We start from the raw sequence: 20,860 nt of genomic DNA, 5'->3' as shown, positions 1-20,860 counted from the left end.
TTTACCATCACAGGATTGGCTACCCATGTTTGATATCGTATTGGGCGGATGATATTCGCGCGCAGTAGATCTTCTACTTGCTTATTCATGGCCTTTGTCTTCTCGTCTCCCATGACTCTTTTCTTTTGAGCAATTGGCTCCACGGACTTGAATGTGTTGAGAGAGTGCTGCGCCAGGTCTCGCGGAACCCCAGTCATATCAGAATGTTGTCACGCGAAGACTGACATATATGTTGTGAGCAATCTTTTCATTCTCACTCTTGTGTCATCTGATATCGTAGCTCCGATTGTGATTGTTTGTTCTGGGAATTTTGGGTTGAGAATCCATTCCTCTAGCGCGTTGTTTGCCACTGGAAGCTTCATTCTCCCCTCTCGAGGTATACTTACTACTGCGCATAAGTGATCTCGGTACACAAATGTTACTCCTGTTGGTGTTGGGAACCCCAACGCGCCATGCGCTGGTGACGGTATGGCGTTGAATTGGGCAATCGTTCCTCTGCCCAAGATCATACTATGGCATGAAGTGGTGGGCAAGACCAGGAAGTTGACAATTTCAGCTCGCTTGTGCTCCTCATCCCCCATAGTTAGTTCGAATTGTATCTGACCTAGGGGGTGAATAATTTCGTTTGAGACACCCGAGATTGGTGCACTCACAACTTCAAGCCTTGCTTGGTCTTCTGGATCCAACTTCCTGAAACATTGCTCATACATGATGTCTGACTCACTACCGGTGTCCACCAGGACTCTTGACACCTCATAATGAGCGATGTGTGCAGTGATGACTAGAGGGCTGCTGATAGACGGGCCTCATCTGATTCTTGGAAAGATTACTTGTTGCTCGCGCCAATCCCCTTGGATTTGCGCGCTTCTCTTCCTCGATCTTTGCCCTTGCCTTCTTCCTTCAGCTACACAGATTCTTTTGAATTTTTTACTGGCTGAGGCTCCGTCTGGTTGTTCGTTCTCTGGTCTTGGATTTTTTACCAGGTGAGCCAACTTGCCTGATTTCACATCTTTTTCGATCGCATCATTCAAATGATGGCATGCATCAGTGTTGTGCCCTGTGGATTTGTGAAACTCACAATATTTGCCACTGTTTGGTGGTCCCTTATGGAGTAATGGCATGGGGTTTTTAAACTGGACATTCTCTGTGCTTAACACTTGCGAAGGCGTTTTGGTGATGGGAGTCCATATTCTTGGTAGAGGTCTGTTAGGCTCTCTGCCGCCTTCCTTCTTGTCACCTTCTCCGCGATTAAGAATGTCTTTTTGGGGTTGGGGTGAACTTTGTTGCGCTTGCTTTTCTGTAGGAGAATAATTGGTTTGTTGCAACCTGGACCATACGGAGTTTTGTTTGCGCCTCTTTTCATTGTTGCGTGGTGCTTCTGTTTGATGCCCTTTATCTCTTGCTCTGTCTTGGGCAATTTGTTTTTCATTTCGCGCGAAGACTCGCGATGCTTCCATAAGCTTAGCCCAAGTGGTTGGCATGCATTCTCTGCTCACGAGAGCTCTGCGGAGTTGATCACTGCGCGCGCCTTGTATAAAGGCCACGCGCAAGAGTTGTTCAGTGATGCCTCCAATTGCAAGAGATTCCTGATTGAAACGAGTTATATAGTCTTTAATGGTTTCATCATTCCTGCGTACGCAGTGCATGATGTCATCGGGGTCACGCGTGTGTCTGCGCTGCTGTACAAAGTGAGCCTGGAACTTTTCCAATAGCTCTTCGAACCCATCGATTTGTCCTGTCGGCAAGCTTTCAAACAAGACACGCGCTGCGCCCGTGAGGCAGCGAGCAAACATGTGACACTATGTTGGCATCGTCCAGCTTTCTAAGTTTCCAGTGTTATAAAAACCTTGTAAGAAATCATCTGGATCTGTTGTGCCATCGTACTTGCCTAAACCACTTGGCATCTTGGTTTTGTGTTGAATGGGAGCCTTCGCGACGCGCTCAGCGAATTTTGAATGTTTTACCAAGATGGCTGGCCTATATGGTGTGGTTACGTTCACTTGCTCTTTCGCTTGTGGGTTATATGGTGTGTATAAATCCATATCAGCTTTGGCCCCAGGTGCTATGTGCATGTGTGCGCGAAGCTGTGAACCTCCTGCATGAGTATCTCGCATCTTCTTCATGCTGTGCACCTCTTCCTCATCACTAATATCAGCTTGTTCGGTGTGAACAGAATGACCGTCTTCCAGCGCGCGCGTCTTTTTTGTTGTTCCCTGAATGGTTTGTTTATCAAATGCGAGCCTTTGTGTTAAATCGGCTAACTTTTTGTGTTTTACCAAGTCATTGTATTTGTCCATTAAACGCCGTTGTTCGTTTATGAGCCATTCTTTAGGGTCATTGGTTTCAACTTCCGGGCCCATTGGTCCTTTTTGTTTTGCACCAGTCAGATTTTGGAACGTGAGATCGTCTGGGGGAGTTTCAGTTTGACTATGAGGTGTTGTGTTGAAGGGATGGTTACTGGTGGTGCGCGCAGTGTCACGCGGCTCCCTCAGAACCTGATGTCCCTCATTAACATCCTCAAGCTCATTATCCTCCAGAACTTGATCATTGTTTCGAACACCGGAAACCATGGTGAAGAGAAAATTGATGAAATATTAGTTTTGTTGCCGTTGTAACAGGTGATGGCGCCAATGAAGAAGCGTGTATCGACTTACTTGTATACGATCAACGTTCCTCGGGTACGAGTGTGCTATATCACCGATGGTTTTCCGAGATACGAGTTCTTCCACCTACAAAACGAACAACACCGTGAGCTTACCCCTCAGAAAGGGACAGAGGGGTCCTCTTTGAGGTAACCCTCCGGTGTGAGAATCAGGTATTGTAGGAGAAGATAATCAAGATGTGAAAATGAGTAAAAGGACTTAGAGCATATTTTCTTGCCTGCCTCCAACTGTGGAGGTGGTGTGGTATTTATAGTATTAGGGTTTCCAATGATTGGGCTCAGACTCAATTAGGGCCTTTTTGGCCTCCTCCTATTGCTTCGCGCCACGTGTACTTAGGACACCTGGTGCTTTTTCATTGATTATTCTCTGACCAAGGTATTTCACCTGACCCATGTGCCATCACGTGGTGGCACATGGGCGTTGCTGAGTTGTCCACCCTTCATTGGCAGCTGTCAACATCAGCACATTCTTTATTCCTTAAAAGATACCTTCTGGAAGGTTGCCTGATGAGTACAATCATGGTTGTCCTTATCCTGATTTGGATTAGACTATTGTCTCATTTGTTGTGTGTCGCTTACGCGCGGCCTTTATGCGCCTATCCCGGGGATGCGCAAGGTCTTCTCTTTATTCTCACAGATGTTTCATGCGCTTGCGCGTATATGATATGCGCCACGCGCAGATGTTTCATGCGCTTGCGCATATGTGATATGCGCCACGCGCAGATGTTTCATGCGCTTGCGCATAGGTTTTGGCTTTGTGTCTTCATGACATCCTGATTTCAAGCCTCTTGTCTATATCTTGTGGGTTGACCCGCCCCGCTCGATGTTAAGGCGGGTGCATACCCCTTCATAACCGAACTGTAAGATAACGATAAAGCGTTAATAAGTATTTAAATATATAAAATGGAGACAGACTCACGACTAACAAACAAACATAAAAATAAATGTGAGAACAAATAATAATAATAACATAAACTCTTAGATATCCTGATTTTAGCTAGTTTTCATCATGTTATGACTATTTACATCGGATATGATGACCGAAAACCTTAATAAAGGATGCTTGAACAGTTTACACCGTGGACACGGTATCTACGCATTGTGCATCCATTTGAATCATCATGAGTGTAGAAACAATATCATTCATGCTTAATCTTCGCTCCGGGTCAGCTTCCAAACATGCTAAACTCAGTTTAACCAGACGCGTGGCGAGCTCACCATGATCTATGACAAACCCTAGGGGGTGTCTAACTTGCAAACGAGGGTCAATAACCTTTTCAGATAACATGACTTCTTCCCCATCATCATTCTCACACACAGCTTTCCATCCTGTAATTAGTTCCAAAAGAACAACTCCAAATGCATAAACATCAATCTTGGTTGACACAGTTCCTGACTCTATGTACTCTGGTGCATGGTAGCCCTTTGACTCAAGTGGACATTTTATTGATGAATTACCATTTTGCCCTTTTTCGGTTGACCTTGCAAGACCAAACTTTGAAATCTTGGCTCTTAGATCTTTACTGAGAAGAATGTTATTATTGTTTATGTCCTTATGAACATATGCTGGACTTGCAAAGTTATGTAGATATTGCAAACCCTTTGCAACATCTAGACCAATTCGAATTCTATCGATCCAAGTTTGATTTTCTTGGAAAGTCTTGTTTGCAAGCCAGTCTTTTAAACAACCATTTTCCATGAATTCATAAACAAGAAAACAAGCTTTATCGTGTTCACAAACACCATAAAGTCCTATGAGATTGAAATGATTAAACTTTTGGAGAATTTTCACCTCTTTATTTGCATTTGCACCCATTTGTTTGATCACCACCTTCTTACCCCTTAAACTACCTTTATAAACCGAAGCACTCAATCTGTTTTGCAGGCTAAAATCATTGCTAGCCTCCTCCAGTTCCTCGAATCGGTAGATTTTAAAATTCTGATCAACACTGGCAATTCCAAGTTGAATATCTTTAGGTAACACCCATTTTATTATCTTTTCGCCACTATTCGTGCGGTTTCGTTTCCATAGAAAGCATCCGACACACAAACAACAAAAGATAGACGACACACTACCTGCAATGACCCCAATCATTACGCGTTTTTTGGATAGATTTTTCTCTTGACCAAGTGTTCTTGTCAAGGAACTCAAAGGTTCGGTAGAAAGTGGGACAAGAAGAGTTGTAAATGGAAAAATATCATTTTCATTAGCAGAAGAAAACCCGTTTGCTAAGGCTAAATCTTGAGTGCTTACATTAAACCTTTTACTAATCTTTTTTAATGAATCTTTCCATGTGATCAAGTATGTCAAAAGAAATCTAACTCCCATTGTGGTTTGAGTTTGACTAACCGTAGGACATGCACATCTAAGTGGCACTTGAAGGTTCTGACCAGGGTGCAAGTCATATTGGTCATAAATATTGTTTCTCATAAGTGAACTACAAGTGGTTAGACCTTGGTATGTAGAGTTTGCAACAGTAAAATAAGTGTCATCATCAGTGGGGATAACAAAAGTGGTGTTAGATTGATAATACTCACCTAACAAGAACATGTAACCGGGATGATAAGCTCTTTGTTTAGTGGCAGGATTTTGTTGGAATCCATGATGTTGTTGATCCGAGCTAGACTCGTGTGGTCAACGGACATAAGATTCGATATGGTCATAACCGTGTCGTATAGAGGTTGGGTTCGGAACAAGAGGAAGGCGGGACAAGACGGTTTTATGCCGTTGCAGGCGTAGAGAAACGCTGGGGACGGTCCCATTTCGTCGCTGTTGTTACAATCCATAACGAGGTTTCCTGAATACATTTGTTGAGCATGAGATATGGTGGTGAAAAACACAACCAATATAAATATGAAATGAAAGAGATTCATGTTGACAACTTGAAATGTTTTTTGGTTTGATTGTCAGGAACTAAAGTTGTGTTTGGAACATTTTGGTTTAATTGTTAGGAGCTAAATATTGAACATAAGTAGCTGATTTGAGATTTCAAAAACATGTTTTGTTGACTAAGTGAATGTGAACGATTACCAACTAATGTTTTTGGCTTTTCCCATTAAACAAAAGGCTTTGGGTGATGTCATATGTATAACTTTCCACTCTTCTCAAATACAATATTAGGGGGCAAAAAGGTTGAGAAAGGGACATAAATACGTAATGATACCTACCAAAATGGTGGTGAAAGGGAGTTTAATCATAAAAAAAAATATGATTTGGTATTCCTAATTTATATGTTTAGTCGTATGTTTAATATTTTTTATCATATGTTTAACAAATCAATTAACATTGTGTGGAAAAATAAAAAAACAAATACCTATAAAATAATGTATATGGTCTCCATCACGCGAGCCATTCTCCACCATTTTTCTCCTTGCCCAATGGGAAGAAGGTTTTTTTTTATCATTTATTTAATTCGTCAATAAGATAAAAGAAAGTAAGGAATGGGAATGATAGGTATAATGACCTATAACATAGGTTGAGTGATAAAGATGAATGATAGAGCATATATTGAGATGTCGTTGATGTATCGAATAGTGCCAATTGTGAATGACATGTGTAATGCTTAGCCAGTTTTTAAATATTGTTCCAAAGTAACTCATATTATTAATGTTCAATTTAATGTATAATTTATCTGTAAATGGAAAGACACGAAATTCTGTTATTATTTGATGATTATTATTTCATGTTGAATAATTAAGTGATTTTTTTATTATTATTTTCTACTCTAGGTAAATTTAAAAGTAAATATATACATAACAAGCAAGACTTACATTAATAAAACATTATAAGGTTTGGTGGTTAAATTATGAAAACATATATAGTTATTTTAATGGTAACTAGGGCGTAGGCCTGCGTGACACGCGGGTGGAATAACTTGTCACTAAATATATTAAAATATAAAAACCTTTTTTGGCCGTCATTTTATACCTAACAAATTTTATACTCTTCTAAAATAACCTGTTTTGAAATATTTTCAAAATAGTTACAAAATATAAAAAAATTGGAATTAGTCAACTTTAAAAAATTATGAAATTTTGTTTGATTTTTGACCAATCTTGCAACAAACTTTTAAATGATCAATGACATTAATATTTTGTTAAAATTGGAAAACTTGAAAACATTTTACAATAAATGAATTTTTAAATAACTTTGGAAAGATTAAAAAATTTTATGTTGACTTTGAAAATAATTAAAGGTGGAAAAATATGATGCAAAATCAATGAAAACAAAATATAAACATATAGAAAATAAATTATCAAATATTTTTAATATTCTTTGAAAACATTATGAAGACTTAGACTATCAAATTGTTTGGATGTTATAATTAGAAGATTTATATTATGTTTAAAAATTTTTTTAGTTAAAATGGATAAAAATATAATACGTGTTTATTATATATTATTGAGAAATTTAGTGACATTAATATTTTGTGAACACAAATTCAAAAAAAAAATATTGAACATACATAACCAAAATTAAAACGGTTAATATAAAAAAAAACTTATGTTTCGGGTGTGCAATCTCATAATCAATTGAATCTACTATAATTAATAACAATAAGAAATTAATATGTGATTAATTTAATTTTTGAAATAGAAAGTGACATTAATATTTTATAAAAAGTTGCCATTTTTAATAATATTCACTAAATCATATGTGTCGAATAATATTAATAAATGATGATAAAACGGTTATTTAATTTATGATATATTAAGTATTAATTATTAGAAATTATGTCAATTTAAATATTGTGTTCTAAAATAACGCGGTTATTATTTTAGTATTAGTTAATAATAATAATTAATATTCACGTAAATTAAGGTAAGATTAAATTACAATTATGGTAAGTATTTTTAGTTTGACAATCAGTTTTTTGAATATTTTTAAATGATAACTTATTCTAGTTAATGCCAAATCACAAATGTTAAAATCAAATCGGTTTTAATACTACTAATATGACTAATTAATTTAGAAATAATTACAAAAATGAAAATTAAGTCGGTTAATTTGAAAACTTCAAAAAGTTATGAAAAGATTTTGAAATGAGTTTAAAATTATGGAGAGTATTAAAACCTTTAAAAATTTGTTGAAAGATTGGTCAATTTCCGAATTTAAAAAGAGTTTAAATATGTTAATTAAAAAGGAGTTTTTATTTTGTAGTTTTAAGTTTGAATTTGGTCTTCTATGTAAAGATAGAAATTATTTGAAATATCTTGATTCATGGGAATAATAATATTAATAAATTATGAAAAGTTGTCATGTTTAATAATATTCACTAAATCATATGTGACGAATAATATTTATAAATGATGATAAAACGGTTATTTAAATTATGATATATTAAGTATTGATTATTAGAAATTATGTCAATTTGAATATTGTGTTCTAAAATAACACGGTTATTATTTTAGTATTAATTAATAATTAATATTCACGTAAATTAAAGTAAGATTACATTACAATTATGACAAGTATTTTTAGTTTGACAATCAGTTTTTTGAATATTAAAATGATAACTTATTCTAGTTAATGCCAAATAAAAAATATTAAAATCAAATATGTTTTAATTTTACTAATATGACTAATTAATTTAGAAATAACTACAAATATGAAAATCAAATCGGTTACTTTGAAAACTTAAAAAAATTATGGAAAGATTTTGAAATGAGTTTAAAATTATGGAGAGTATTAAATAAAACCTTTAAAAATTTGTTGAAAGATTGGTCAATTTCCGAATTTAAAAAAAGTTTAAATATCTTGTAATTAAAATCATGAAATCTTTATAACTTATTTATTGGATTTTCCATATATAACGTAATTGGTTATATATAGAATATATAATGTATCTTACAATATAATAACAATGTTTTAATTCAATTATATTGAAATATAAAATTGGTAAGGTGTAAATGTTATTATTTCTGTCAAAATAAGATATAACAACTAAATAGAAAAAGGTAATGAATTAATAATAACAAAATTACTAAAATTATAATAATTATATAAATTATAGAGATTATCATTGATAAATAGATAAATATAAGATACAAAAAAAAATTTTCTTTAATACATCGGTTCTGATTAAAATATATTAAATGGACAAAACCAACAACTATATATGATTGATTATATAAATATCAAATAAATTACATGAATTGTGAAAAATACATAAATACATGAATAATAACAAAAATATACATCAATATTAAACAAAAAATAAGATATCTTATCAACAAATCTTCAACCCATGAAATTAGCTATATCAAGTTGGGAACATAACCTGAAATAAGAAAATTAAATATTAATATTCGTTTTACAAATAATAAATTTTAATCGTAGTAATGTTACATGCTATGAAATATTTACCCAGTAATTCATATAATTCAACTTTAATTTAAATTTGGAAATTTATAAATTTTAAATTACATCGTTTTAGTAATAATAAATTTTAGTGATGGTAATTTTAGACATTATGAATGTTTGCTTAATCAGCCATTTAAAAAATTCAACTAAAAGTTAAATTCAACTTTAATTTTTGGCCAGACAATTTAAAAATGTTTGACCAACTTAAACGTTTGACCAACAATTAAATAAAAAAATCAACTTTAATTTAAATTTGGAAATTTAAACTTTTTAAATCAAATCGTTTAACTTACCAACTTAAAAGTTTGACCAACAATTAAATAAAAAAAACAACTTTAATTTAAATTTGGAAATTTAAACTTTTTAAATCAAATTGTTTGAAAATTTAAACTTTTTAAATCAAATCATTTAACTTACCAACTTAAACATTTGACCATCAATTAAATAAAAAAAATCAACTTTAATTTAAATTTGTAAATTTAAACTTTTTAAATCAAATCGTTTAACTTACCAACTTAAATGTTTGACCAACAATTAAATAAAAAAATCAACTTTAATTTAAATTTGAAAATTTAAACTTTTTAAATCAAATCGTTTGGAAATTTAAACCTTTTAAATCAAATCGTTTAACTTACCAACTTAAACGTTTGACTAACAGTTAAATAAAAAAAATCAACTTTAATTTAAATTTGGAAATTTAAACTTTTTAAATCAAATCGTTTTAGAAAATAATAAATTGTAATGATAGTAAGTTTAGACTTTATGGAATATTGACTTACCATTTAAAAATTTCAAATTTAACTTAAATTTGGAATTTAAATTTCAAAATTGTAATCGTTTTATAAATATAAAAAAATTAATCGCGGTAATGCTACATGTTATGGAACGTTAAACCACTGATTTACAATTTATTATTGGTCTTACCGGAAAAGACTAATGATAATGTCCATGGATGAAACTTTTTATTTAGAACCTAGAAGAACAACATGTGAAAGAAAAAAACAGGAAAAATATAAAATTTCAAATAAATATAAAACAACCATTGTTATAGGTATGACACATGAACGGAAAAACTTACCGGAAGAACGTAAAAACGTAGAAATATTAGCTTTATCGCCGTTTTTGATTTAGAACCTAAACTGATTTTAAAAAAATCAGTTAACAATGAAAACAAAGATAAAAAGGTTAGATCTACAATTACCGGAAGAAAATATGATGTTGCCGGAAAAAGATATAACCTTGCCGGAAAATCATATAACATTGTTGGCCATTAGAGTATAATATGTAACCTTACCAGAAAACGATTGATATCGATCTACATTACCAGAATATAGAAGAGGGTGGATGGTGGAGTTAGTAAGCCGAGAGAGATAGGGAGAGAGAGATAGAGATTAAATACAAACAAAAACGGAAAACAAAAATCTTACCGGAAAACCTTACTGGAAAATCGTAAAATCTTCAAAATATCAATTGAATCTTGGATTTTGATATACAACCTAAAGAGATTATCACAAAATCATATAACAATTTAAATAAATATAAACTATATCGAAAAACCTTACCGGAAAGAGATATTACCTTGCCGGAAAATCAAATAACATTGTTGGCCATTAGAGTATAATATATAACCTTACCGGAAAACGATTAATCCCGATCTACATTACCGGAATATAGAAAATGGTGGATGGTGGAGTTATTAGCCGAGAGAGAGAAAGATTAAAATGATTTTGATGGAAAATATTAAGGTTTAAATAAGTATTTTGGTGTTTGGTCGACATGACACATGGCACAAATTAGAGCATCTGAAAATGGTAGTTTGATGACTGGATTGCACATGTGAACAACCTAGTTAAAGGTCATGTGTCCACATTGTATTGCTTTAATAATATTTAAAGATTAAAGATTTTATAAGAAAACCAACAAATAATCTAAGCAAGGATCGCTTGACTAGAAAAACTTACACACTCAATACAATTGCACACCAACAAAAACACACTCTAAAGAAAAACAAGCACCAACCTTCTTAATCCACACTCACAAGTTTCCCTCTGTTTTTCTTAACGGAATTTATTTTTGAGTTCGAAAAAAAAAGAACTTACACAAACCAATACAATTCTACACCCACAACTTTCTGTATGAATTATTTCATATAGAAAGAATTATACTCGTTAAACAAACTAATCATGATACAATGCTTGTAGTTTCAGCCGGCATTAAATGATATATTACTAGGAATATAACGTCTGAATTTGGTTATCGAGTAGCTTGAGAATTTGAAAAAGTATAGGGCCTACCGACAATCATTTCCCATTGGAGTTATTATTACATTTTTTTTTGTTTTTTTTTCTCCTGCGTTTAATAAAATAAAAAGTGTGAATAAACTAATGAATGGAATGTTGCAGGGGTGTGAGTGGTGCGGTTCGGTGCGGTTTTGACTAAAACCGAATCAAAAACCAAACTTTCGGTTTTATGATTTTTTAAAACCATTTGGTTTCGGTTTTTGGTTTTCGGTTTTTGGGTTTGGTTCGGTTTTGAATGCGGTTTTTTCGGTTTTGCTAGTCGAGCCAAAACTTTTTGGGCAAAAAACACTTGACCCAAGATATTGAAATCGAGCATGCCATTTTTTTTCTTTAAACTAATGATTAATAGAAAATTAAATATTTGGACCTAAAATATTAAAAGATAATAAAAGACATATTTGAAATTAAAATTCAAAATCAAAACCGAAGATACCTATTATTAGTTTTTAATCATACTTGCAAACCAAATATATTTGTATTAACAATATGTTAAAATTAAACAAATATTCATCGGTAGATTTTGTTTTAATGATTATGGTTAAGACGTTATGGTTATTTCGGTTTGGTTCGGTCCTTTCGGTTCTTAACAAAATACAAAACCGAACCAAAACCAATATTTCGGTTTTAGCTAAAGTTCAAAACCGAACCATCGGTTTCTATTTCGGTTTGGTTTTTTCGGTTCGGTTTTTTTGGTTTTATTGGTTTCGGTTCGATTTTTTCAGTTTTGTACACACCCCTAGAATGTTGTATATTCCTTCCGGAGTAAATGGATTTGGCAACGTAGTCAGGTGGCAGAATTGGTCTGCATATTGACTCTTATTAGTATCAAAATTAAAAGTTGGGCCATGTTTTGGAACCCAAAGATCAGAAAGACTTTAAAATGGGCCGGGTCAGTCAAGTCTCATTATCTCACCTTTTACAAGTTAAAAATTAACATTACAAAAATCGGATGTTTACATTTTGTGCTTCTTAAATCTACACTTTCGGATAGAAGTATAAAACCAATCAACTTTCATCATTTTGTAACAGTATTGGTTTTATCACTTAACTATTATCGTCCGTATTTCTTTGAACGGCATATGGATATGGCCAGTGATGGAACCAACAACTTTTATACGGAGGGTCAATGTGTTTCTATAATATATATATATATAAATTTTTAATTGATATAAAAAAACTAAAACAATGATGCAAATTAAACATATAAACATTTTTTAAAATAAATATAATTTAAAATTCTAGTTATATAAATGACTTATGTAAAAGTTTTAATTACTGTCATTTATATTACTATCATATTTTTATTATTGATATTATAACATATTTAATAATTTTATGAAGTGTGTAGTACATTAAGTCTCAATGATAAATATAGACCTAGGCTTAAATAGATTTTTTATAGAGTTGGTTGAATTATTACATTAGTCTTCCTCTTTTTACGTGCACATGATCTTCTTTCATGTATCATCTTCTTCACCTGCAACTCTAATAGTCCGATGAGCATATATTTTCTTTTTTCCTTTCTTTTACATTTTCTTCTTTTAGTTCAATCCTCTTTGTTGCTACTGCTCTTCATCTACAATTTTGGTGGTCAGGATAACACAAACCTTTCGGATGAAGGAACAAAACCTGCTTGGCCGGAGGGTCAACGGACCCCCCGGACCCTCCTGTAGTTCCGTCACTGGATATGGCCACCCATATGGGTATCATTTGGCTTTTGTTGACACGAGAGAAAGAAACCATTTCCTACTTCGTTTACATTTTCTTATAGAGGGAAACATAAATGAAGCATTAAGGATCCGAGTATCCAACATGGATGAGTATTCTTTGTCGAGTATCGGTATTGTATCAAACCGCTCTTGACCAAAACTATCAACGTCAGTATTCATTTTCCATGTTTTCGATTTTGATACCCTTTGGTTTCAGTATGTTTTTGGTGTTTTCATTGATATCATATCAAATGGTACCTATAGAGGTAGGGTACCAAAAAGACCCAATTACCCTTAAGTATCACCCGCGGGTTAGAAGGAAGCCCCTCATATGCCACCCATGGGACATATGGATCACCCGCATAACTTATTAAATAAGGGACAACGCTATGTCCTAGGGATCATGCGCGGAAGCATCCAGGCACCCTCAAAAGTCATCCGCAGGGTAACATATCCACCCGCTAGGACGACCGGAAGGCTATGCCACAGGACAACTGTAATTAAGTAATTACCTTCTAGAAGATTTACCAAGATCCTTGCTTGGAGAATACGTGACCCACCAACCAATGAATGAAGGACAGCTGTCCAGGTTGTTATAACTATGCACATGGCCATATATATTTCCTCCTATCATAAAGAGACGCGTGTCCAGGTTGTTACAACCATGCACATGCAACGTATAGCCCAACCTATTACATGAGGGCACGTGTCCAGGCGGTTACGAGAGATCTTCTAGAATGGGACAACTGGCCCAATCATATTCCCACACTCTTCGGGTATAAATACTTCACAATCACCATAAGGTAATACATTCACTCTATACTATCCACTCAAAATACTTAAGTACTTTCTCTCCATCAGAACTGTACTTATTCTCACCCAGGAGGGTGGTTGCGGGAAGACCCCCTCTTGTCCTTCCCGTAATGAGCACACGGTGCTTGTTTTGCAGGTTTCTGTCACTGGACTTCCGGAGGTTGTGCTCATATCGCAATTGACTATTATTCGTATCCTACCCTGTGGACTCATTGGATCCAGGACCCGTTAAGGGGATCAGATTTGTGTTTCTTCATTGGCGCCATCTGTTTTGGTGTTAGAACTGCAAAAGTTTTGCATTGGTTTTTGGTTCGTACGATATGAGTCAACTTCCTGAGGGGCCAATGGAAACTCCTGTAATTGCTAGACGTTCTACTAATGTCGATGCATCTGGAGGTTCTACTCTAGGTAATTTGGAATGTGTCATGCCACCCAGAGGTCCTTCCCCGGGTGACTTGGGATGAGTCACGATGCAAACTCGCCGGACTTGCATAGAATTGGATCTGGAAGTGGATTCTGATGGTTCTGAGACGGTGTGGACCCAGCGTCAAAATTCCAAGGCTAGAGAACCTTTATCTCCTGAGGAATGGTTTCGTATCCAACGGGAAAGTATCATAGCCGAGTATGAGTGCATGGTACGCGAAGAGCAACTCCGTGCTTGTACTCTGAATTATGATGAACCCCTAGGAGATCTCTTTCTCCTCCTCCAACTTTGAGGAATAGTCAAATTCGTGGAAGCGTTCAAACTGATGGACTTCCAGAAGATGAGCTTGTCAGGAGGGGATGTGGTTATCCTCGTAGGGTTACACGTCCACCTTCCTACTGAGAAGAATTAGAAAGTTTTGATCCATTATACCGTCTGGGTGCTGTCAGCTACTACGCGGAGATAGCAGACTCCATGATTGGGAGGGGACTAGTCGCCCGCGTGCGACAGTACACCATGCTGAATACCATAGTGACGCGGAGGAGGACTTTACCAAGCCGTATCGTCCTGCAGCATTCGCTAAAAAATCAAAGTTTATTGCACGTATTGCAACAGCTCCGTTCCCGGTCAATGCAAAAATCCCAACATCTGTAAGAAAATACAATGGGATGACTGATCCTAGTGATCACCTGTTAAATTTTGTGGCTGTTGGAGAAGTCAGCGGTTGGAATCTTCCCTACTGGTGCCACATGTTCGCTTTGACATTCACCGAGGAAGCACGGGAATAGTTTGAGAAGTTACCAGACAAGCAAATCAAAAGTTAGGATGATTTCGTTGCAAAATTCTTCCAACACTTCAGTCAGCCAAGAAAACACACTTGTGACCCGTCCGAAATATTAGACGTGGTTAGACAGAATAATGAGTCTATTGAAGACTTCATTACCCGGTTTGACAATGAGAGTCTCAATATTGGCAGAGTGAGTGAAGACATGTTGCGGGGAGCCTTCCCCAAAAATGTGAGGAGCAATGAATTGATTTGGACTCTAACTGGTAGAGATGAAATGCCCACATCTTGGGATATAATTATGTCCGCGGCGAAGCTGTTCGCAAGGACTCAAAATACTTTGGAAACTAATAGTCAAAAGCAGAACCTGAAGGTTGAATTCCAGACTCCGCGGCCGAATAAGCAAGCAAAAGGAACAATTTGGTCAAGGCTACAGCCTTCTGCGGAAGCATCAAAACCATTTGATGCCAGATCTTTTATTGGCAACAAGAGCATAGCAAGTTCCTCAGCTCGAGGCACTAACAGTTGGACTCCACTGTCGAAGACCCTGCAAAAATTCTCACTACTGAAAAACATGAACTTCAGGAAACCACAACCACTCACAAGGAGATCGTTCCTTGATGCTAAGAAGAACTGTTCATTTCATAATGACATAGGTCATAATATGAATGAGTGTGTAGCTTTAAAAAATGAGATTGAGGCGGCTGTGAAATCGAGAAAACTTGGACACTTGGTCAAAGGTGCAAGGCTAGGGACTGGTAAAGCTCCCGTGCGAGATAATCAGAGTCCGCCCAAAAAACAAGTCAAAGACCTGAATGTTCATATGATACAAGGCGGACACAAAGTTGGCGGGAATAGGAGAGAATTTCTGGATGAAGAATGGAAGAATGAACCTGTGATTTTTCCATGAGTTAAAGGAGGCCCTTGCAACAAAAATCCTTTGATAATCACCGATCTTTTTGGTTATTAACGTTCGCAGTATGTTTTCTTTGACACAGGCAGTACGTCAGACATAATGTACGAACAGTGCTTTGAGCAACTCGACGAAGAAGATAAGGAGAGGTTAAACCCTATTCATGCACTTGTATTTGGATTTGGGGGTGAGGTGATGCACCTGCAAGGGGTTATATATTTTCCAGTCACTCTTAGTGATGGCATCCATTCGAGAACCGAAGAAGTTGACTTTTGGTCTTGCAGGCGATGTCCAAGCATGATATCATTTTAGAACGTGAGGCAATTAGTGACTTTAACGCTCACCCATCTACAGCTCACGGTGCGGTAGGAGTTCCGACCCGCACCGGCATAGCAATCATTCATGTTAATCGACACTGCTTTGCAACAGAAAGTTCGAAACCCGGCAAAGTTCCAAAGCAAGTTCAGAGGACTGAACCAGAAAAGTGGGTATTGAACAAAAAGTTCCCAGATCAGACAGTTGTGGTCGGACATGCTATCTCTGAAATAGTAAGAACTTTTTTGAATAAGTTATTAACTAAGAACATGGATATCTTCGCTTAGCAACCCGCCGATATGACCGGTGTCTCGCGTAATATTGCGGAACACAAGTTAAGGGTGAACCCAATGTTCACGCCGATTTTCCAGAAGAAGCGAAAGATGGGTCCAGAACAAACCAAAGCTATGAATGAACAAGTGCAAGATCTTCTTCATGCTGGAATCATTCGCGAAATCAAATATCAAACATGGGTGGCCAATCCGGTCATCGTTCCAAAGAGCAACTGAACATGGCGGATGTGCATAGACTTCAAAGACTTAAACAAGGCGTGCCCAAAAGATTGTTATCCGTTACCCTAAATTGATCTTAAAGTAGATGTTGTGGCCCCGTTCAAGTTTAAATGCTTCCTCGATGCCTACAAAGGCTATCACCAGATCCGCATGGCGGCGGGTGATAAGGACAAGACAGCATTTCGCACAGACCAAGGCACATTTTGTTACAAAATGATGCCCTTTGGATTCAAAAACGCGGTGCTACGTATCAACGACATATGGATCAAGCTTTTAAGAATCGGATTGGTCGGAATTTAGAGGTGTACATAGATGACTTGGTGATAAAAAGCATCGAAGAAGATCAAATGTTGAGAGACATAGAAGAAACATTTGAAACTTTGAGAAGTATCAACATGAAGCTGAATCCAGCCAGGTGTTCCTTCGGGATGGAGGAAGGAAAACTTTTAAGAGTTATTGTTACAGGCGCGGGTTTTAAGGCTAACCCGGATAAAGTCCTGGCAGTAGCCCGCATTCCTTCTCCTTCTTCTCTCAAAGAAGTCCAGACCCTTAACAGAAGATTGGTTGCATTAAACAGGTTAGCAAATCATGCAACTAAATCTTACCCGTTTGTTTCAACCTTGAGAAATTGCCTAAAAAATGCACATTTCAAGTGGACCGCAGAAGCTGAACAAGCATTTCTGGAGGTCAAAAAATGCTTAAGGAGTTACTTATCTTGACAGCACCGTATGCGGGAGAGCCTTTGATATTATATTTATCGGCATCTGATATCGCCATTGGGGCTATACTATTGACAGACAGAAAGAATGTTCAAACGCCAATTTATTATGTCAGTAGGACATTGAAAGGCCTAGAGACCAGATACCCGATGCTCGAAAAGCTGCATCTGGCGTTGGTCTATGCTGCTAGGCGTCTCCGTAGGTATTTTCAAGGTTATCCCATCAATGTGTTAACGGGATATAAACTCAAGAATGTACTAAGAAAGCCGGAATTGTCTGGGTGATTGGCAAAATGGGCCATCAAACTGGGTGAACATGCAATTGAATACAAACCCAGACCAGCAATCAAAGGGAAAATATTGGCGGACTTCGTTACTGAAGTTTCACAACACAAGGAAAAAGAATGCTTAGTTGAACAACAACCCCAAGTACCTTCTGAAAAGGGCAAGTTTGGTCACTGTTCACGGACGGAGCTTCGGGCAACGAGGGATCTGGCGCAGGCCTGAGGCTAGTTAATCCCGAGGGTCATTAGTTTACTTACGCCATCAAGTTAGATTTCAAAAGCACTAACAAAGAGGGGGAGTATGAAGCCTTTCTGGCAGGCCTACGATTAGCTAAGAAGCTTGGAGTGAGAAACCTAGAAGCGCGGGTGGATTCTATGTTGATCGCGGGACAAATTAATGGAACTTATGAAGCAAAAAACGATGTAATGGCTTCATATTTGTCACAAGCAAAGGACTTGATCCTCCAATTTTCTTCATGCAAAGTCATTCATATCAAGAGAAGCGAGAACAAGTCGGCGGATGCCCTTAGCAAGTTGGCTTCAACAAACTTTGAGCACTTTGCTAAAGACATTCGTGTTGAAGTCCTAGATCGTCCGTCCATTCCACAGAACCAAGTTTTAGTAATCCAGACTGGCATGGAATCCTGGATGACGCCAATCATGGCTTACTTATCATCAGGAGTTCTACCAGAAGAGAAGGCCGCGACTCGAAAGATAAGGCACAAGGCCTTGAACTACCAAATGCAAGATGAAGTCTTGTACAGACGATCCTTTCTTGGCCCACTTATGAGATGTGTGGATGCCGAGGACGCGAATTACTTGATTAGGGAGGTTCATGAAGGCATTTTTGGTCTTCACGTGGGCCCGAGAATTGTCGTAGCGAAAATCATGAACGCCGGGTACTACTGGCCGGGGTGTATATGGATGCTATACAAGAAATCAGGAAATGTGATTCTTGTCAACGTCATGCTCCCAATACGTTGCGCCCGAAGAATGAACTTGTTCCAGTAACCTCCGCTTGGCTGTTCCAAAAATGGGCTATTGACATTATGGGACCATTCCAGAAGCCCCGGGACGTGTCAAATTTTTTAATTGTGGCCATTGATTACTTCACAAAGTGGGTGGAAGCTAAACCAGTCGCATCCATTACGACATCAAGTGTCAAGAAATTCCTTTGGGAATTCGTAATTTGTCGATTTGGTCTTCCGCTAGAACTTGTGAGCGACAATGGGACTCAGTTTGCGGACAGCGGATTGCAAGAGTGGCTGAAAGAACTTCATGTCACCCACATTTTCACATCTGTGGCACATCCGTAAGCCAATGGTTAGGTCGAACGGACCAAACAAACAATCAAAGAAGGGATTAAAGCAAGATTGGGCACTAAACGAACATGCTGGGTCGATGAACTGCCCCATGTACTTTGGGCCTTTCGCACCCAGAAGAATTCAAGTAATTCTAAAACGCCGTTTAGTTTAACCTATGGCACTGAAGCCATGATCCCAGCTGAAATCGGGGTCCTATTCGCACGAATTTTGACGATCAATGATAACGACAAAGAATTGCGGTTGAACCTCAACCTCCTCGAAGAAAGGAGGGAATTAGCACTGATTCGTGAGCATAACTATAAACGCCAACTGCAAAAATATTATGACTTGCGGGTCCACAAGAGTACTTTTGATGCGGGAGACTTTGTCTTTCACAATAATGAAGCATCTGGTCATGAGCCTTCGGGAAAATTGGCCTCAACTTGGGAAGGCCCTTCAAAATTAAAGAATTATTATCCAAGGGTGCTTACAAGTTGGAGAAGTTAGATGGTACCGAGATCCCCAGAACATGGAATGTGGCATAGTTGAAGAAGTGCTACATTTAGCAAGACTTGTTATTTACTTTTTATTTTGGCCTGCGTGCCTAATAGACTAGTAGAAAGATATCTAACGTAGTTGCTTGTAATTCATTTGGCTTACGCCCTTTCATATGAAAAGTTTTATTAAGCCTACATTTTAGTTTTATGTAATATACATATTCTGGTCCGCATACCAAATGGAACTTATATGATCTTACAACAGAGCATCGTGTAATCCTTTATTGACAAGTAAGAAGATCCTACAAACACTTATATTATGAAAAATAAACAAAGTGTACCGGATGAAACAACTTCTTATTTTTGTTCAAATGGGATTACAAGATTACAAGAAAGACGAATATATGCGGTTTTCAAAAACTTATAACTACAGTGCTGCATCTTCGTCTTCCGCGTCTTCTTGATCTTCATCATCAGCAGTATGGAGTGCCTTTAACTGGTCAACACAATCCTCCTTCTCTACAAGAGCGGTTATCTGGTCTTCAATAACAAACTTCAAGTTATCGAAAGTCTTTGTCTTCTCAGTAAGAATTTTGGCGGAGTCTTGGCTATGCACGGAAAATTCCTCAAGAGGCCTTTTCTCTTCTGCATATTGAAGACCTTCCTGGAAAGCTGCCTGGTGACCAGCCTGAGAATAGGCGACCAGTAACGTTGTGAGACAATTCCCAAGTTCATCTCCCTCCCGGATATGGGCAATAACCTGTTAATACAGAAGATATGAACAAGAGCCCTAGATATGATTATTTTTCATAAAATAATTGGATAGGAAGCGAGAGTTACCTGGGGAACGCCTTCCGCCAATAACCATCTTTTGTCCGCCTGGGCTCGGACAAGGTCCATTTTGTGCCCAGCACACTCCAAGGCTTGCTCCCTGTTCTTGGTAACAAGATTGGCAATGCGTTCATCCTTGGCTGACGCTTCAGCCTTCAGAGTTTTTATAAGCTCATCGCGTCCATCTAATTAATGCTGGAGGGCAGTTTTGGCTTCCTCAGCAACGGATCGGCGAGCCTTCTCTGCCTCCAATGCCGTTTTGGCATCTGATAACTGACGTTTATCAGTATTAGCAGCTCGGCGTATCTTTGGCTTCTTTCATAGTCTCCCCGACTTCTTTTCCGCTCGGGCTGCTTTGATTTCCTAGTCTTCCCACGCGTCATTCATGCCTAACCAGTTTCGACATATTTCCTGACTGGTGGAGATGGCA

The 20,860-nt window shown here is 37.0% G+C and overlaps 1 protein-coding gene and 1 pseudogene across 1 annotated transcript; one reads left to right on the top strand and one right to left on the bottom strand.

Moving 5' to 3' along the window:
- Window positions 1-3,734: 3,734 nt before the first annotated feature.
- Window positions 3,735-5,730, bottom strand: LOC143556928 (lysM domain receptor-like kinase 4; annotated as a pseudogene).
- A 12,494-nt stretch (window positions 5,731-18,224) lies between these two features.
- Window positions 18,225-18,809, top strand: LOC143556933 (uncharacterized). The gene has a single exon (XM_077046136.1). It carries the CDS (start codon window positions 18,225-18,227, stop codon window positions 18,807-18,809), a length of 585 nt encoding a protein of 194 aa, XP_076902251.1.
- The last annotated feature ends 2,051 nt before the right edge of the window (window positions 18,810-20,860 follow it).

The sequence above is a fragment of the Bidens hawaiensis genome, unplaced genomic scaffold (genome assembly GCF_021521415.1).
Source record: "Bidens hawaiensis isolate Kalapana, Puna unplaced genomic scaffold, B.hawaiensis_p1.1 tig00018757_1, whole genome shotgun sequence".
NCBI classification, from domain to species: Eukaryota; Viridiplantae; Streptophyta; class Magnoliopsida; order Asterales; family Asteraceae; genus Bidens; species Bidens hawaiensis.
The sequence above is the reverse complement of the archived record's forward strand: the minus strand, read 5'-3'. Positions and strand labels throughout refer to the sequence as shown.